Source organism: Pocillopora verrucosa, chromosome 4 (genome assembly GCF_036669915.1).
Source record: "Pocillopora verrucosa isolate sample1 chromosome 4, ASM3666991v2, whole genome shotgun sequence".
Lineage (NCBI taxonomy): Eukaryota > Metazoa > Cnidaria > Anthozoa > Scleractinia > Pocilloporidae > Pocillopora > Pocillopora verrucosa.
The window spans coordinates 21,617,510-21,631,523 of NC_089315.1; the positions used below are offsets into that span (position 1 = coordinate 21,617,510).

The 14,014-nt window shown below is 36.7% G+C and overlaps 2 protein-coding genes across 2 annotated transcripts in view; both read right to left on the reverse strand.

Annotated features, from left to right (window-relative positions):
- LOC131778736 (laminin subunit gamma-1) overlaps nucleotides 1–7,924 on the reverse strand; it is a 14,252-nt gene extending 6,328 nt beyond the window's left edge. Inside the window, exons 1-6 of the mRNA XM_059095183.2 lie at nucleotides 6,832–7,924; nucleotides 4,793–5,084; nucleotides 3,409–3,683; nucleotides 2,088–2,676; nucleotides 761–1,239; nucleotides 1–164 (exon numbers count right to left, since the gene is read on the reverse strand). The exon at nucleotides 1–164 is cut by the window's left edge and continues 151 nt beyond it. Of these exons, the coding sequence (XP_058951166.2) occupies nucleotides 1–164; nucleotides 761–1,239; nucleotides 2,088–2,676; nucleotides 3,409–3,683; nucleotides 4,793–5,084; nucleotides 6,832–7,852 (2,820 nt within the window). The 5' untranslated portion in view covers nucleotides 7,853–7,924. The remainder of the gene's footprint in view (nucleotides 165–760; nucleotides 1,240–2,087; nucleotides 2,677–3,408; nucleotides 3,684–4,792; nucleotides 5,085–6,831) is intronic.
- A 1,638-nt stretch (nucleotides 7,925–9,562) lies between these two features.
- LOC131778790 (NADH dehydrogenase [ubiquinone] 1 alpha subcomplex assembly factor 3) lies at nucleotides 9,563–12,800 on the reverse strand. The gene is made up of 5 exons (XM_059095239.2): nucleotides 12,733–12,800; nucleotides 12,315–12,519; nucleotides 11,468–11,534; nucleotides 11,004–11,104; nucleotides 9,563–10,269 (listed from the first exon to the last, which is right to left on the reverse strand). Exons 1-5 carry the CDS (start codon nucleotides 12,792–12,794, stop codon nucleotides 10,177–10,179), a joined length of 528 nt encoding a protein of 175 aa, XP_058951222.1. The 5' UTR covers nucleotides 12,795–12,800; the 3' UTR covers nucleotides 9,563–10,176.
- Between the last annotated feature and the right edge of the window lie 1,214 nt (nucleotides 12,801–14,014).

A 14,014-nucleotide genomic window follows, 5' to 3' on the forward strand; every position in this document is an offset into this window, starting at 1 on the left:
ACCATTCCCTGAGCCCACATTCCAGTAGGTGTCTTGGCAGCTATCACACTTGTCTCCAATAACCTTTTTTTTGCAAGCACATTTGCCTTTGTCATCACAAGGGAGGGGATCCTCGGGGTCGTGGTCAGGAGGTCTCACAGTGCCTTGAGTGTAACAGTCACAAGCTGGCGGATAGAAAAAAATAAAGATAATAATTTGAGATTCAGCTAAGTATTAATAAGTAACAAGAAATTCCTACAGCTGAATCATTAGCCCCAGGAATGGAGACAGGAATTTCATAAACCTAGGGAAAAACACTTTTCTGCAAATGACAGATAGACAAATCCGAATAGAGTGAAAAAATGGATCAGTATCAATAATATTTTAATTGTGTAGCAACTACTTTAGGCTAATAGCCTCAAAGAAAAACAGAAACAGAACTTCAATGTTAAAAGGATAACGAGGTAGGACATTGACAGGCAGGTAAAAATTTGGTAAGTGTTTCAAAGTGGAGGTCAAACTCATTTTTAGCTACTTGTTGAAAGATTTTGATCACTTAAACAAACAAAATGAGCTCTAGTGTGCCTGGTCCCTAGCAGCTTGACACCAGTTTTTTGTCAGATATTTTTTCTTTTGAGGGGGGGGAGTATGATAAAGGCTTACTGTCACTGATATCAATGGTTTAATGAATATAAGATTATTGTTTATCCTAGCCACATCCTGCTAATGCACCATACTAATAAGATCATTTACTTGAAAACTTTTCCTCTTGGAGACATACCTATACACTGAGGTTTTGGATAATGAGTAGCATTTCCAAAAAATCCAAGAGCACAGAGTTCACATCTCTCAAGTGGACCATTCCTAGTGTTGTAAATACATTTCAAGCATTTGCCAGTGAGAGAGTCACAGTTTTTAATTGCATTTATCTCTATATTACCACTGCAGTTACACTTCTGACAACCAACTGATGAACCTAAAAGGTCACCATAGTAACCATCTTGACAAAAGTCACACAGATCCCCTGTGTGACCTTCAGGACAGTCTGTGCAAACAACTCTTTCAGCAATCTGAATGCAGCGGGAGCCAAACACACAGGGGCAAGGCTTGCAATCATCTTCATTTCCTTCAGTTGGGTTTCCATAGAAGCCATCTTTGCATTTCTCACAGTTGTCACCTTCAGTGTTGTCTTGACAATTGCAAACCCCTGTCACTGGATCACAAGAGTCTGAGTGACCATAACACTGGCATGGAATACACCTGGAAGAGGAAAGAATTTCAATAATCAAAAGAGGAGAACTAACTGTCTTGAACTGTTTGGAACTAAGAAATCCAGTCAATATTCCTTTTAGTGGTTACAGGCCACTAATTAAAAAATCAAATATTCTAAAATCAAATTCTCAATCCACTTTCACCATAAGCCATTAACAAACTTAAGCTTCGTCATTTCAAAGTGCTGCTCAGCTTCCAGAAATTGTTACATTGGTGTTCATTATATCCCTTCTTTTCCAAGGTGTTTAGTGTATATGTAATGTTAAAAGCACATTTACAGGTCTCTATCAGTACTGTGTATTACTCACTCTGATACACCAGTAAACAAAGAAAAATATTAGGAACCAATAATGTTGGGTTGCCACACATTCACTGCCCCACCTGTAACCTCTTTGCTCTAACAAAATTAGAATTACTTTAACCCTACAAATGACAGCTTTTTGAAGTTATTACAGTATTTTATATACTCTTAGCATGGTACTTTAACCCTTTAAGTCTCAAGATCTGATTGTTAATTCTCCCCTCCAGCTGCTTCACATTTCTCTGTAAATTAGCTAAGAGATTTTGGTGTCAGATCAAGATAACTTCTTGTGCCTAATAAGTTTGAGTATTCTCATAATCAGTTTGCTGAATAAACTACGGATATTTTAAGGAGACATCACATGTTAATCACTTCAGGGAGTTAAAAGGTGATGATACAGTAGCTTTGCCCACAACCAAAGAGGCTAACTTTGTAGAAAACAAAACAAAAAAATGGAAAGGGTGCTTAATTTAAAAAAGATGCAAGATACCAACAAGTATGTTTAGAGCCAACAACATCACTAAACAAAACTTACTGGCCATATTTATCATCTGAACCCTGTTGCCTGGTGTAGCCCACACTGCATTGTTCACAGTTTTTACCAGTGTAAGGAGCTGGGCAGGTGCAATTTTCAACCCAAGGCACCTGCAATTCAGGGGCTGTCCTTGGATCATAGATTGCTGACTCCAGAAAAACATTGTCAAGTAAGCCAGTTCCTTGGGGGCCATAATTCATGCGAATTTTGATAGCTTTCAAATTAGTCAGCAATTTTTGAAAGTCAAACCCCTTAAGCATGGGCTCCCAACCAAGAGAAGGATCTTCATGTAGACGGAACACATAATTTTGAAAGTCAGTGCTAGGAATTGGGTTGTTCTGTATATTAAGCCTAGCAGATACTTGACTTCCATCCTCACTCTCCAAAATGATATCGCTTGGTTCCACTTGAACCCCCTCCACAGCTGCTACACGAAATGAGAAACCAAAGAGCTGACCATAACTACTGCGAAGGTTTCCAAGGTACATTGCTGGTGCTGATACATAGAGGACCTCATTTCCTATTGCTGTGACACTGATATGACCCTCTCTCACATGGTGAACTGCATATTGTTCAGTAACATCCCTACCTGTTAAATGTCAATCAAATAAGGCTCAAGTATAAAATATTCACAAAGAAAATAAAATGCTGCCTTCTCCTCTGAGGCAAAGGGGAAAACCAAAAAATAACTCTTTTTATCTCAAACAAAAAAGATTGTTAACCCTTTTGAAGGTACTCGGGAACTAAACAACTTTAATGCATGGTAAAATATAAATAGTTAGAAAATAGTTAGGTAAGAATAAATAAATGAAATCAAAGGATAGAGGCTCAAATAGCCTCAGCTTGGTGCAACTTGTCCCAATTTGACCAAATGGTCTCTCTCATAGGTCTGTCATTTGGTTGCTATAGGTCTGGTAACTTTCCTTTTCAAATGTGCATAAGACAGAGAAGTGGTAAGGGACAACCTTGTTTCTGTGACGGGTAACCAATAATTTGTCTGTGCAACGGTTCTGTTATATGTATTGAAAACAAAAATTTTTATTTCAAAGCATGAAAGTTTCCAGAAAATTAATTGTAAATGCATTCAACAATCCAACCCCTTGTTGCATATCTATAGCATAAACTTGTAAAATTGGCAATTAGTGACATACCATTGAATCTGCACAATTTTCAAGGATAAATGTCAGATAGGATGCTGATACACTGACTTTACATTAAATAGATGTTGTTTTGGCTGGTACTATAAATTGGATCTGGGAACTAGAATAGTATTCTGCAAGCTCTCCAGTCATATTTGCAATTAATTCCCAAATTTGGGTACCTTGCTCATTGATGACAGTCCAACCATTCAAACCTCTGGTAAAGTCATTTGAAATGTTTCTTCCAGCGTAACCTTCAGCTTTATCACACACATTGGTATGTCCATAGCAGAAGCACTGTCTACAGCCATGTGGGTTGGAACTCTCCAATCCAAAGTATCCAGTCCTACATTTTTTGCACTTAGCACCAATCACATTCCTTTTGCAAGAACATTCTCCTTTTTCATTACATTGTGTGTTGCTTGGATCTGTTCCTTCAAGGTCACATTGACAAGCCCTTAAAGGAGAGTTATGGTAAATAACTTTTTTAAAAAAATTACGTGCAAAGTATTGGGTTACAAATGTTATGTCTTTGAAAGTCTCTATCCCTCACAAGAATTGGTTCAGGTCTCTGTCACCCTTCAAGCACACAGTCTGTGGGGAAACAAGCACTATAAATTCTAAGGGATAAATAAAAATTAATTCTGACACTCTGGTTAGGGCACCGTTCTAAGTTCTGGCACGGTGTTAAAAAAATCCTTTGGCTAGCAAATGAAGCTTATAATAATTCTAAACTTGCGGGATACATTCAGAATCACTCTTCATAACGATTTTAACATTCATGGTTTCTAATGAGTTTCCCAACCCATCAAAAGTACCTCAAAAACTGTAAAAAAGGTATATTAGAGCATTGAGTTTAGATCAACAGCATTTTCAAGAGTGTTTCTTAGAAGGTATTATGTTAAATTATCAATGTGCCTAAATGGGAAATGAGCATACATGCCTTTTTTCTCAAAACAAATTCAATTTTTTAAAAATCAGCTTGATGTTCAGCTCACTGGCTTAGTTTTCCATAGAAATTTATGCCTTATTTATTACAATCATGACATGTTGATTTCATTTACACGCTTTCCCCATTTTTGAGGAAAGGAATATAATATAAACAACATCAAGGAGATAAAGACAGTACTTCCATGAGTTAATCATCAAAGGAAACAAAAGGCTCTCATTGTTCCACTAGTATCTCATTTTACCATATCAGGGCAAATGAACATGCAAAATATGCCACTGTATTTCAAAATAGAACAGGGTTAAAATATGGACAGAAATGATTGGCCTGATCTTTCATTTCTTTTCCATTTTTAGACATGATTTGGTTGGTCATCAAGAACACTCAAGTGGGTGAACATTTTGCTTGTAAATTTCAACCCCACAACAGGGCTTGGAAAAATATTTCACAACTCCCAAATTTCTGCACGTATCATATGATAAAACAATCCAATGAGTTGTATGTATCCATCACTGGTTTTTCAAAGAACACCATATGGTAAAACTTGGTTTTTTCAAACAAGAATTACATTAAGTGTGTAAAAACAAGTAAGAGTGATAGTTAACAAGAAGACTTACCTACAACCAGTCTGTGAAAACCCAAAAAAGTTTGCCTGGCATTTATCACATTTGATGCCTGTTACTCCTGGCTTACAGGTGCACTGTCCTTTTGCATCACACTGTAATGAAGCTGAGCCCACAGGATCACAGTTACATGCCTGACAGTCATCAGATGGTGTCAGGCGGAAAAAATTGTCACGGCACCGTTCACATTTAGGGCCAGCAGTATTTCTCTTGCAGTTTTCACATCGTCCATAGCCAAGACTTTCATCATACACACAGCTGTCTGCTAAATCATTACAGTCACACTCTGGAGAAAGAGAGAGACATGTAAAAATAATCAACACTGAATAAGTACTACAGTGCCTAGTAACCTACGTTTCAAAATAGCCCTGCTGGTAAATTTCAATTGCTTTTAAACTTCAAATTCCTCAAGACATGTGACACTTATTTTGATATAAGATAAGTAAAAAATAGATCCCATTGATTCCCCTCTGTGAGAACATGCATATCCATTGTGAGTAACCATGAAACTGGTTGACCCATCAATTTATTGGTCTCATCAAAAACCATTTCAGTCCAAAACCTCCTAACTTTTGAGATGTCCATCCTGAATGCTTTGGCAAAAAAATTGTTGAATATTTAGCCAGCATCTTCATAGTAATTCAAATTTCACCAGGAAATATAATGTTACTCTTACATGCATTAGTGATTAGAACTTCTTTATATTATATTCACCAAAAGAAGGAAGAAATTTAATTTGCCAGAACATCTTTGTATTTTCTGAATGTCTTTTATAATCCACACCAAAGGAGGCAAAGAAAAATTCAGTCCCACAGGATGTTGATCCGATTTTTAAAAACACCGTGTGAAATAAGGTAATCTAATCAAGAAACCACAAAACTGGTTTACATTATGTGCTTAAAATTTAATTAAAAAAACACTTTAAAATCTTGAACACTTCACATGATACACCTGCGCTTTTTGTGATGTTTTCCCCTAAATATACATTCAATTTTGTTTGCATACTTGTAAAAATTTACATTGGTATAACTGTTAATTCCAAGAATTTTTCTCTGTGCATAAGAAAAAAAGGAAACGTGATTTCAGGTTAATCTGGCAGTCGGAGAAAATAAATTAAAAATTTAGTTCAAAATCATGCATGCTCTAATTCCCTCAACCCTCAAAAAACTTACATCTACATGAAAAGACCACTATGAGAATTTACAGCAGCCATCTAATCATTTTCAGCAGCCTCTATCAATTCTGAGGCCACCGGCTGCTAAATCTATCATCACACGAGCTTTGATCTTTCAACCGCTCTTGAAACATATCTAATCATCCACTCCATTCTCTTCATGTCTGTAAATTATGCTAAGTATGAAATTGCAGTTTCTATTGCGTAAGTATATCAGTGGTATTACTCATACGGAAACTGGGATTATCCGCGGTGTTAACAGCAGAAATCTCAAGTAGATTAGTCCTTCAAAAGGAAAGCCAGACGCTGGATTTCCAAGACATCGGAGTAGTCTGCAGGGTATCCTTTAATATAGGCTAAGTTCGTCACGGTATCAAGTGAGACTCGAATTACAAGCAATTTACTACTACAGGATAAAATACTTTCGATTGCTTTAGCAAGTAATTTATACTTCATAAATTGTTATCTTTGAATCACTTCTAATTCATCATCAAAGAGATAGTCTTCTTTTAGTGGTTCTTCAAATGTAAAACGTTCAACCCCAATAAATGGGCCTTTGTTGAATATTCATTTCATTGCGAAAAAAGCCCGTTACCGAGCTATTGCAGACTTCCGGTGAGAGATATCGTCAAGCTGTTTCAATGTCTTTTAGGTCAACAGCAAATAATTCTGGATCGAACGAGAGATTAAATTCATTAAGGGCGTCCAGGAATTTTACTTGAACCTAAAGACGCAGCAACCAAAATTTAGTAAATACGAGTTGCTTTTTAATAAAACCACAGACTCGTACTAATATCAGAATAATATCAGAATAATATCAGAAATATTAACAGACTGAATTGAAAATGTCTTTACTTACTGATGCATTCATTAGCGCTGTTCTCAGTGGCCCTAGCCCATGGCCGATTGTTGTAAAGCGGATGGCATTCTTCGCAGTCGACTCCTGTTGTGTTGTGGTCGCAAATGCACATCAACTGAAGATCTCCCGAGGGCATTTGTTTCTCTCTACAACTTGCAGCGTGTCCGTTGCATTTACATCTTCCCCCAATTGTCAAATCTATAATAGCAAAGTAGTAGCTCCTTAACACGGTAATGTCACCAAACATCTCATCTCCAAATGTATTCATTCGATTTAAATCTATACGAATCGCGCTCGCTGTTACCCAGTCTTGTAATTCGGGACTGTTATCGAAGTTGAGGTTATCCGGTCGACCTTGCAACGTTGTAAAAGCCACGTTCCCTCCAGTAAGAGGAGAAATACTGCTGAATTCATTCGTACACAACACTTGTTGGTTTGTCCTTACAATGTCATTCGTTTTCACTTTGTATGTTTTCTCGCACGAAGCTGACATATATTGATACGGAATCCATGGAGCGTTCGGGTCAGTGCTGGTTTTCTTGTAAATTGCCATCGACTCCGGCCTCGGTGATCTAAAACGAATCCTAATATAAGATACATCGAAGGTCTTCCCAAGATCGAGAGTGATGGTAACGGGTTTGTCCGAGTTTTCAAGCAACGTCTCAGACTGCCACCACGTTCTATTTTGATCGTTCTTAATATCAGTGATGTAAACTGCGGGATGGCTGTACTGTTCCTGCTTTGCATCGCAAATTTCGCATTCTTTGGTGGGCGAGGTTACGCCAGTTTGAACACAAAATACGCTCGGAGGATTCCCACAAGTGTTGTTGGATCGAACGGCTTTATTGAAAGCAGCGTTCTCGAAAGAAGGCATGCATCTGAGGGGAGCTTTCGTGATCTCGTTATAACACGGAGACTGTCCACCAGCCCCTCGAAGAAACAGTAACAGAGCTAGAAATCTCACCAAAAATGAAAAACTATTCATATGCTCCTTCAAACGGGAACGACAGTGGATCTCCATGTTCCCTCTTGTGTTGTGCTCACAATCTACGGTTACGCTGTGGAGGGGATTTTTGTGATATTTGATACAACCCACATGCCAGACGAAGGCGGCTCTCGATTATAAACTTTAGTGAACATGAACATTCTTCAGCGGGAAGAAAATCCCGGGCTCTGATTGGCTATCTCAGTGGTGATTAGAGGAAAACCAATCAGTAGCTTGCCAACGAAATGTGAGGCTTTCCTCTGAGTTCAAAAGTTCCACTGTCAAGTGAGAAATATGTCCCCACCTTTTCCTTTACACCCAGGTAAAAGTTCGCTAATACTCGGCCTTTGTCAACCTCGTCGAAGTAGGGAACAAGCACGATATGAGAAAGTTGAGCTAGTATTTTTTCTCGGTTTATATGACACCCCTTGGTCTAAAATGACTGACGAGACATACCACTGCTGTGTAGTTGATATAAATATTCCTTCAATATTTGTTTTCCGAACAATCATTGACAAATTGCTGAAAACCACAAACTATGTCAGGAAGTGGGCTTGTAAACTAGGTAAATGGTTTTCTCTTCGTTTTTTGAAAAATGTGAACAATTTGAAAAATCTCGTCATTATAAATATGGCGTATGAAATCTGAGAATATCGCCGAAACACATCAGTCTAGTCTTGGAAGAATTTGTCTCTATATTTTCAATCAATAGTAATTGATTTTAATTATTTTAACATAAATATTTGTCTTCCTTCTTTAGTGATTTATTCAGCAGGACATCCTAATCCTGAGCTGGGAATCAGGCCGATGAGCTCTCCCTTACTGGGTCTCCGCTACTTTCCTTATTTTCTTGACATAATAAACGCTTTGAACAAGCATTGGAGTATTGACAGACTGGGCTGTACGTGTGAAATTTCAGATTCTGAATGTTCTTTTTCCTTTCACTGTTTGCTCTTCTAATCTGATTATTGGAATGGATAATAGTAGAGAGTCAGAATCGTAGTTAAAGAAGCATTCACATCAACATCTACTTAGCAAAAGCCTGACTACAGCTATTTTGCGTTCAGCAGGTATAAGGGGAATATTAAAAACTCCCAGAGATATCTTTTCAAACCTGCCAATTTGAGTGCAACATTGGCAGATGTAAGCTAATAAAATATTGCTGGTTTCATAATATCACAATCTCTAATGATGAAAACTTACATTTAACATTAAACCAAATCTGAATTTTTGTGTACTGCCATTCTTTCTTTAAGTTGAAAATGGCAAAAAAAAAAAAAAAAAAAGGAAAAAAAAGGAAAAAAGAGAAAAAAAGGCCAGTGTTTGAGAGGTTTGGCTTTGGATCAGGTAAAAATCTAACACCAAACCCTTCCAATTGCTAAAATTCTCCATTTTCAGCAACCAAGACATCAAATTGCAAAAACAAAAATGTTATTTCAAGGCACACATTTAGTGTGACATTAAAAAAAAGTTAGGAAGTTTTTTCTCTCAACTAAAAAAAAAGTTATACATTTTGTTGAGCTGTTGTTATTTTCCACAGGAAACAATGACAGGTAAACTGACATTTATTTTAAGGTGTGTTTGTCAATGTTTTAATGTGATACATTTGTGTTGACAGAATAAATGGTGAAATCTTAGATTGGTCACCACAAATTTAGGATCTTTCAATATTTATTTTTGGTGAGTGGTTTTGATGGAAATCATTTCACGAAAGAAGAAAAAATACACACAAGAACAGTATGGGAAATTTTTAACTTTATTTTTTTTGGAGCATCTCAATGAGCCATAATCTCAAATTCTTGAATCTGATTGTACTCATAACCAATTCAGCTTATTAGAACACAGACCAAGGGTTAGAATTCTTCCACACCTTCTATACCAAAGGGAAAAATGTAGAGCAATAGAAAAAATTAAAAAGTTATTTAGAGGTATCAGTAAGTCCATAAGGTCTTCAGTACAGCCCATGGTCACATGCAGAGGAGGGCACTGAAGACCCTGGACACAGTTTTATTCCATATAGATCTTCCGCCTGGTAAATAACATATATTTATCCTTGATTTTGTCTGTTGGAATACTAAGCCATCAAGGTAGAATCACACAGGCACAGAAAAGAGTTAAATTTACATTCTTGGAGGTCTTGGTATTCATTTTTATGGCTAACTCTTGACAATGTTATCATCATCGCTGTAGAGTTGTCTCCCTGTTAGCAGCTAGGCTCTTTCAAAATTTGTCACATTACATCCATGTTTCAGTGACTACATCATTCTGGTCCTTTAAAAGGCTCCATGTAACTGTTGTGACCCAATGTTGTGCCGCCAGTTTCAGTGACTCATTTCACATGACTGTGAGAGAAACAATCATCAGTCTTCCCTCAATGTCTGTGGTGGGATGAAAGCTGCTCCGACCAGCCGTTGTTCTTCCAAGAGGAAATTGAATGTTGCAGTTGCATTAGGCTACAAAGGAAAGACATAAGAATCAACTCTCTCCATGACAACTTTCAAGCCTGGTTTTCACTAGCAATGAAAGCAAGATTGCAATCACAAATGTAAAGTTAACAGCTCTCATTTAACCATGAAAACAGGCTTGATACAAGCACAAGCACAAAGATCAGAATTTTTCCTTTGTCTTGTACCTGTGCTTATGCTTGCAGTGAAGGCTGTTTTCACAGCAAAATAGGAGATGTTATACTCACATTTGTGCTTGCATCACTATTGAAAACCAGGCTTAAGATCTCCATTACAGTGACATCTTATAGGGATCAGTTTATCTTAAGTCTTATAAAGTGACAGACTGAGGAGGTTAAGTAGCAGGGAGCTACTCCTAGTATCCATTTTAAGGATATCTCAGTCTTCAGGAAGTGACAGTTAAGAGAGAGTTGACTGACTAATAGTGTACAGTATTTCCAAATGATTCACTGTTTTGCATTTAAACAAAAACTTTTATTTCAAATGGATTTCAAGAAAGATGTATGTTTACCAAGGCTTCTTTTTGATGGGTACCCCATCAAGAGTTGCACTCTCTTTAATCAACATATGTCACAATCTATGTGCTGTAAAAAAAAAGGAACTGAAATAAATAATTTTAAAACAACTGCAGATAAACTGTGGATTCTTTTTCTTGTGAGCAAGATGTTGCTAGCTAAGAGTCCAGCTATAATTTAATTGATAACATGGATAAAAGAACTTACTGTATCCTGAACTTCCAAAAGAATATTGTGTTTCTTCATATAATTGTTTATTTCTGGTGGAAGACGTATAATCTTTTCTCCAGTTCCCACAACCACAATTTCTACAAGAATACACTAGAGTTTAGTGGAAAATTTATATAAACTATTCATAATATACAAACTGGAATTCCTTTTGGTTTCAGCTTACACAACTTGAGATATGTGATGATAACTGGCAGATCAGAGAGGGTACAGTCCAAAATGGTGTGAAAGTATCTTGCAGCTAAAGAGCACTAAAAAACCTACCCGGTTTGCTCAAATATTGGAATTTGAATTTTGGAAAAAAAATCACCTAGTACTTCAGAAGAAAAAAATTAGAAAACAATTACAGAATCAATGAGATTTGCAGCTTTTTTGAATGTGCTACAGTTCAAGTTTTTACGCATAGAAAATTTTGAGACACAAAACTGAAATAACATACAAACCTATTGGAGGTTCCATTATTGTAAAAAGAGTCAGACTGTCAGCTGTTATATCTTCTGGTTTTTTAATCTTTGACATGAAAGAAAAAGTTTACTTCTTTACTTAAAAGTACAGTGCTTACTTTTATTATCACAAAAGAATCCAGTATAAAATTATCATTAGAAGAGAAATGAAGCCTTCATAAGGTTGTACTGAATCTTTTCTATCAAAATAATCATTTGCCAGGTCCTGTGTACAAAAATTATGACAGAGTGTAATTTCAGAAATTATCAATGCCAGGCTTGTGGAGTGTCATTCAAAATTATGACAAAATTTATGGTTTTCTTACAGCACCTGAACAGTGATATCAAAATCCCAAAATTCAAGCGCTCAAGGTTTTTTTAGTCAGTACAAATATTTTATTGATCTCATTTTCCTACAATTTGATTGGTCTCTTTAAACAAGCCTTGAAATTTGATTAGCTATAGCTGTCTCATTGGCTAGGAAAAAGATGCACTTTAGACCATAAAATGGTGCAATTTGTGAATGAATCGCACTGGTGAGAGCAAATCAGATGTTAAGCATTACAAGAGATTTCTAAATGGATATACTAAAACAGGAAACAAAAGGTATATGGAGAAGTAACACCAAATTCTCCATGGATAATTTTAAGAAAACATCTCAAAAACAGATATCCTTTAACAGATCATAAGTCCCACCCTTGTAAACCCTTGTGGGCATTTTTTGGGGTGGTACATCTGGGGTGTGATACTATGCTGTAAACGATAGAGACCTCAGACCACAGCACTGACTTGAACTTCACTTCTCTCTGTATGAACCTACTCATATCACGGGTCACAAGTAACTTACCCGCCAGTGGTAAAACGCTGAGGGAAAGATTACAACAGAGCCAAACACTTTGATATCCTTTACAGTAAAACCACGAGTGCTGTATGACATAACGTAAGGCGGCGAGTTGATCAGACTTTCTTTATCTTTAAAGTCTGTTATAAAAGTAACTGTTGACTGCATTGGTTCTTTTTCAATACCGTGTTGCTTGAGGCGTCTTGGAATTCTATTCGTAAATAAAATAACACAATTTTAGAGTGGGATGATAATTTCCATTAAACGGTGTAAAAATGAGTGCAACGTACACAATATGTACAATATTAAATGTGAAAAAATAAGGTGGAATTTAAAAGAATGAGCAAATTTTGCAGCACAAAATTCGTAGGGATGAATCATCTTAACTTACGTAAATTTTTTATCTGATCACATGAACACTTACCGAGAAATTGGTCTTCCTAAAAGATGTCTACATGTCCTTATGCACAGAAGAGCGTTCGCCATTTTGGAAATTTTGTACACATGTGGATAGCGGTAGCTTAGTATGTTATATACAGTTACACAAAAACGACACCGTAACGTCACCAATGAAAATGGCGGGTGTCACGAAAGCTAAGACCTGAGACCAAAGGCCCCTCGAAGACTAAAACCCCTCGAAAGACTGGTTCAGGATTCAGGTTTTCGCTTTTGAAAAACACTCCAAAACTAAGACCCCTATTTGAATTCATGGCCAATTACAGTGCAATGAAATAACCCAACACTTGAGTACAGTTCGAGTCACGACTTCTGAGAATTTTACGATAATTCAATTCGGTCCTCTACAGTTAGTTGGTAACTATATACATTAGAGAATTCTCTCCATATGCTGCGTTTCAAGCGAAAGGCCGGTTCGACTATCATGCTAAAAAATTTTGCTTTTGCGGCAAAAAAAAATAAAAGTCCCCCTAAAAACACACACTCACATCAATTAAATCTGTTAACCAGAGTAGCATCAAACCATGTCTGACACACTCTCACCTTTAAACATCAAGCGCTGTTAAATGGCCCCTGTGATTCTGTTTGTATTGCCTTTTTTATAGCAGTGATACGTCCGTCGCATTGTCGGTTGCTTGACGGCTGTATGGGTTTTCAGTCGTCTTCCAATGCCATTTCTATATCATCGATGAAAATTATTATTCGCGCCAGGTTAAACATTTTCCTGAAAAACGTTTTCCCTCGCTAAAATATGAATAACCCACTAGCAAAGTCTAAGAATCTCGCAAACAAGAACATAGGGAAAAAAATTACCGCTGTAATGTATGAGATAATGCAATTTTCCGATTCAAAGAACAGCATCTACTGAAGTTTTACTTTAAGTTTAAGTTTTACTTTAGTTTACTGCGTAAATCAGGGAGAAAGGTGTTGCCCACATTCCTTACAGATCTTGCAATAGCAAACAATTCTATGTATAATATATTAAAGTTCACACGGCAACCAGGTGGACAATCAGACATGGTTTGATGCTACTCTGGTTTGCAGATTTAATGAATGTAACCGAAGAAGTTATGAATGAGAAATGGATAGAAAGAAAGAAAGAAAAAGAGAAAGGAAGAAAGAATGGGTCTATGAATTGTAACTTCTTCGGTTACTTTAATTAAATCTGCAAACCAGAATAGCATCAAATGTCTAATTCTATGTATTTTCTTATGGGTGCCACGAAAGCCAAGACCTACATACATTATCTA

What these genes read in the sequence shown, in the direction of transcription:
- LOC131778790 (XM_059095239.2), bottom strand. Translation starts at nt 12,794, where the DNA reads ATGGCGAACGCTCTTCTGTGCATAAGGACATGTAGACATCTTTTAGGA. An exon ending in TTAGGAAGACCAATTTCTCG is followed by an intron (nt 12,520 to 12,732) that starts GTAAGTGTTCAT and finishes ATTTACGAATAG; the next exon opens with AATTCCAAGACGCCTCAAGC. An exon ending in CAGCGTTTTACCACTGGCGG is followed by an intron (nt 11,535 to 12,314) that starts GTAAGTTACTTG and finishes TTCATGTCAAAG; the next exon opens with ATTAAAAAACCAGAAGATAT.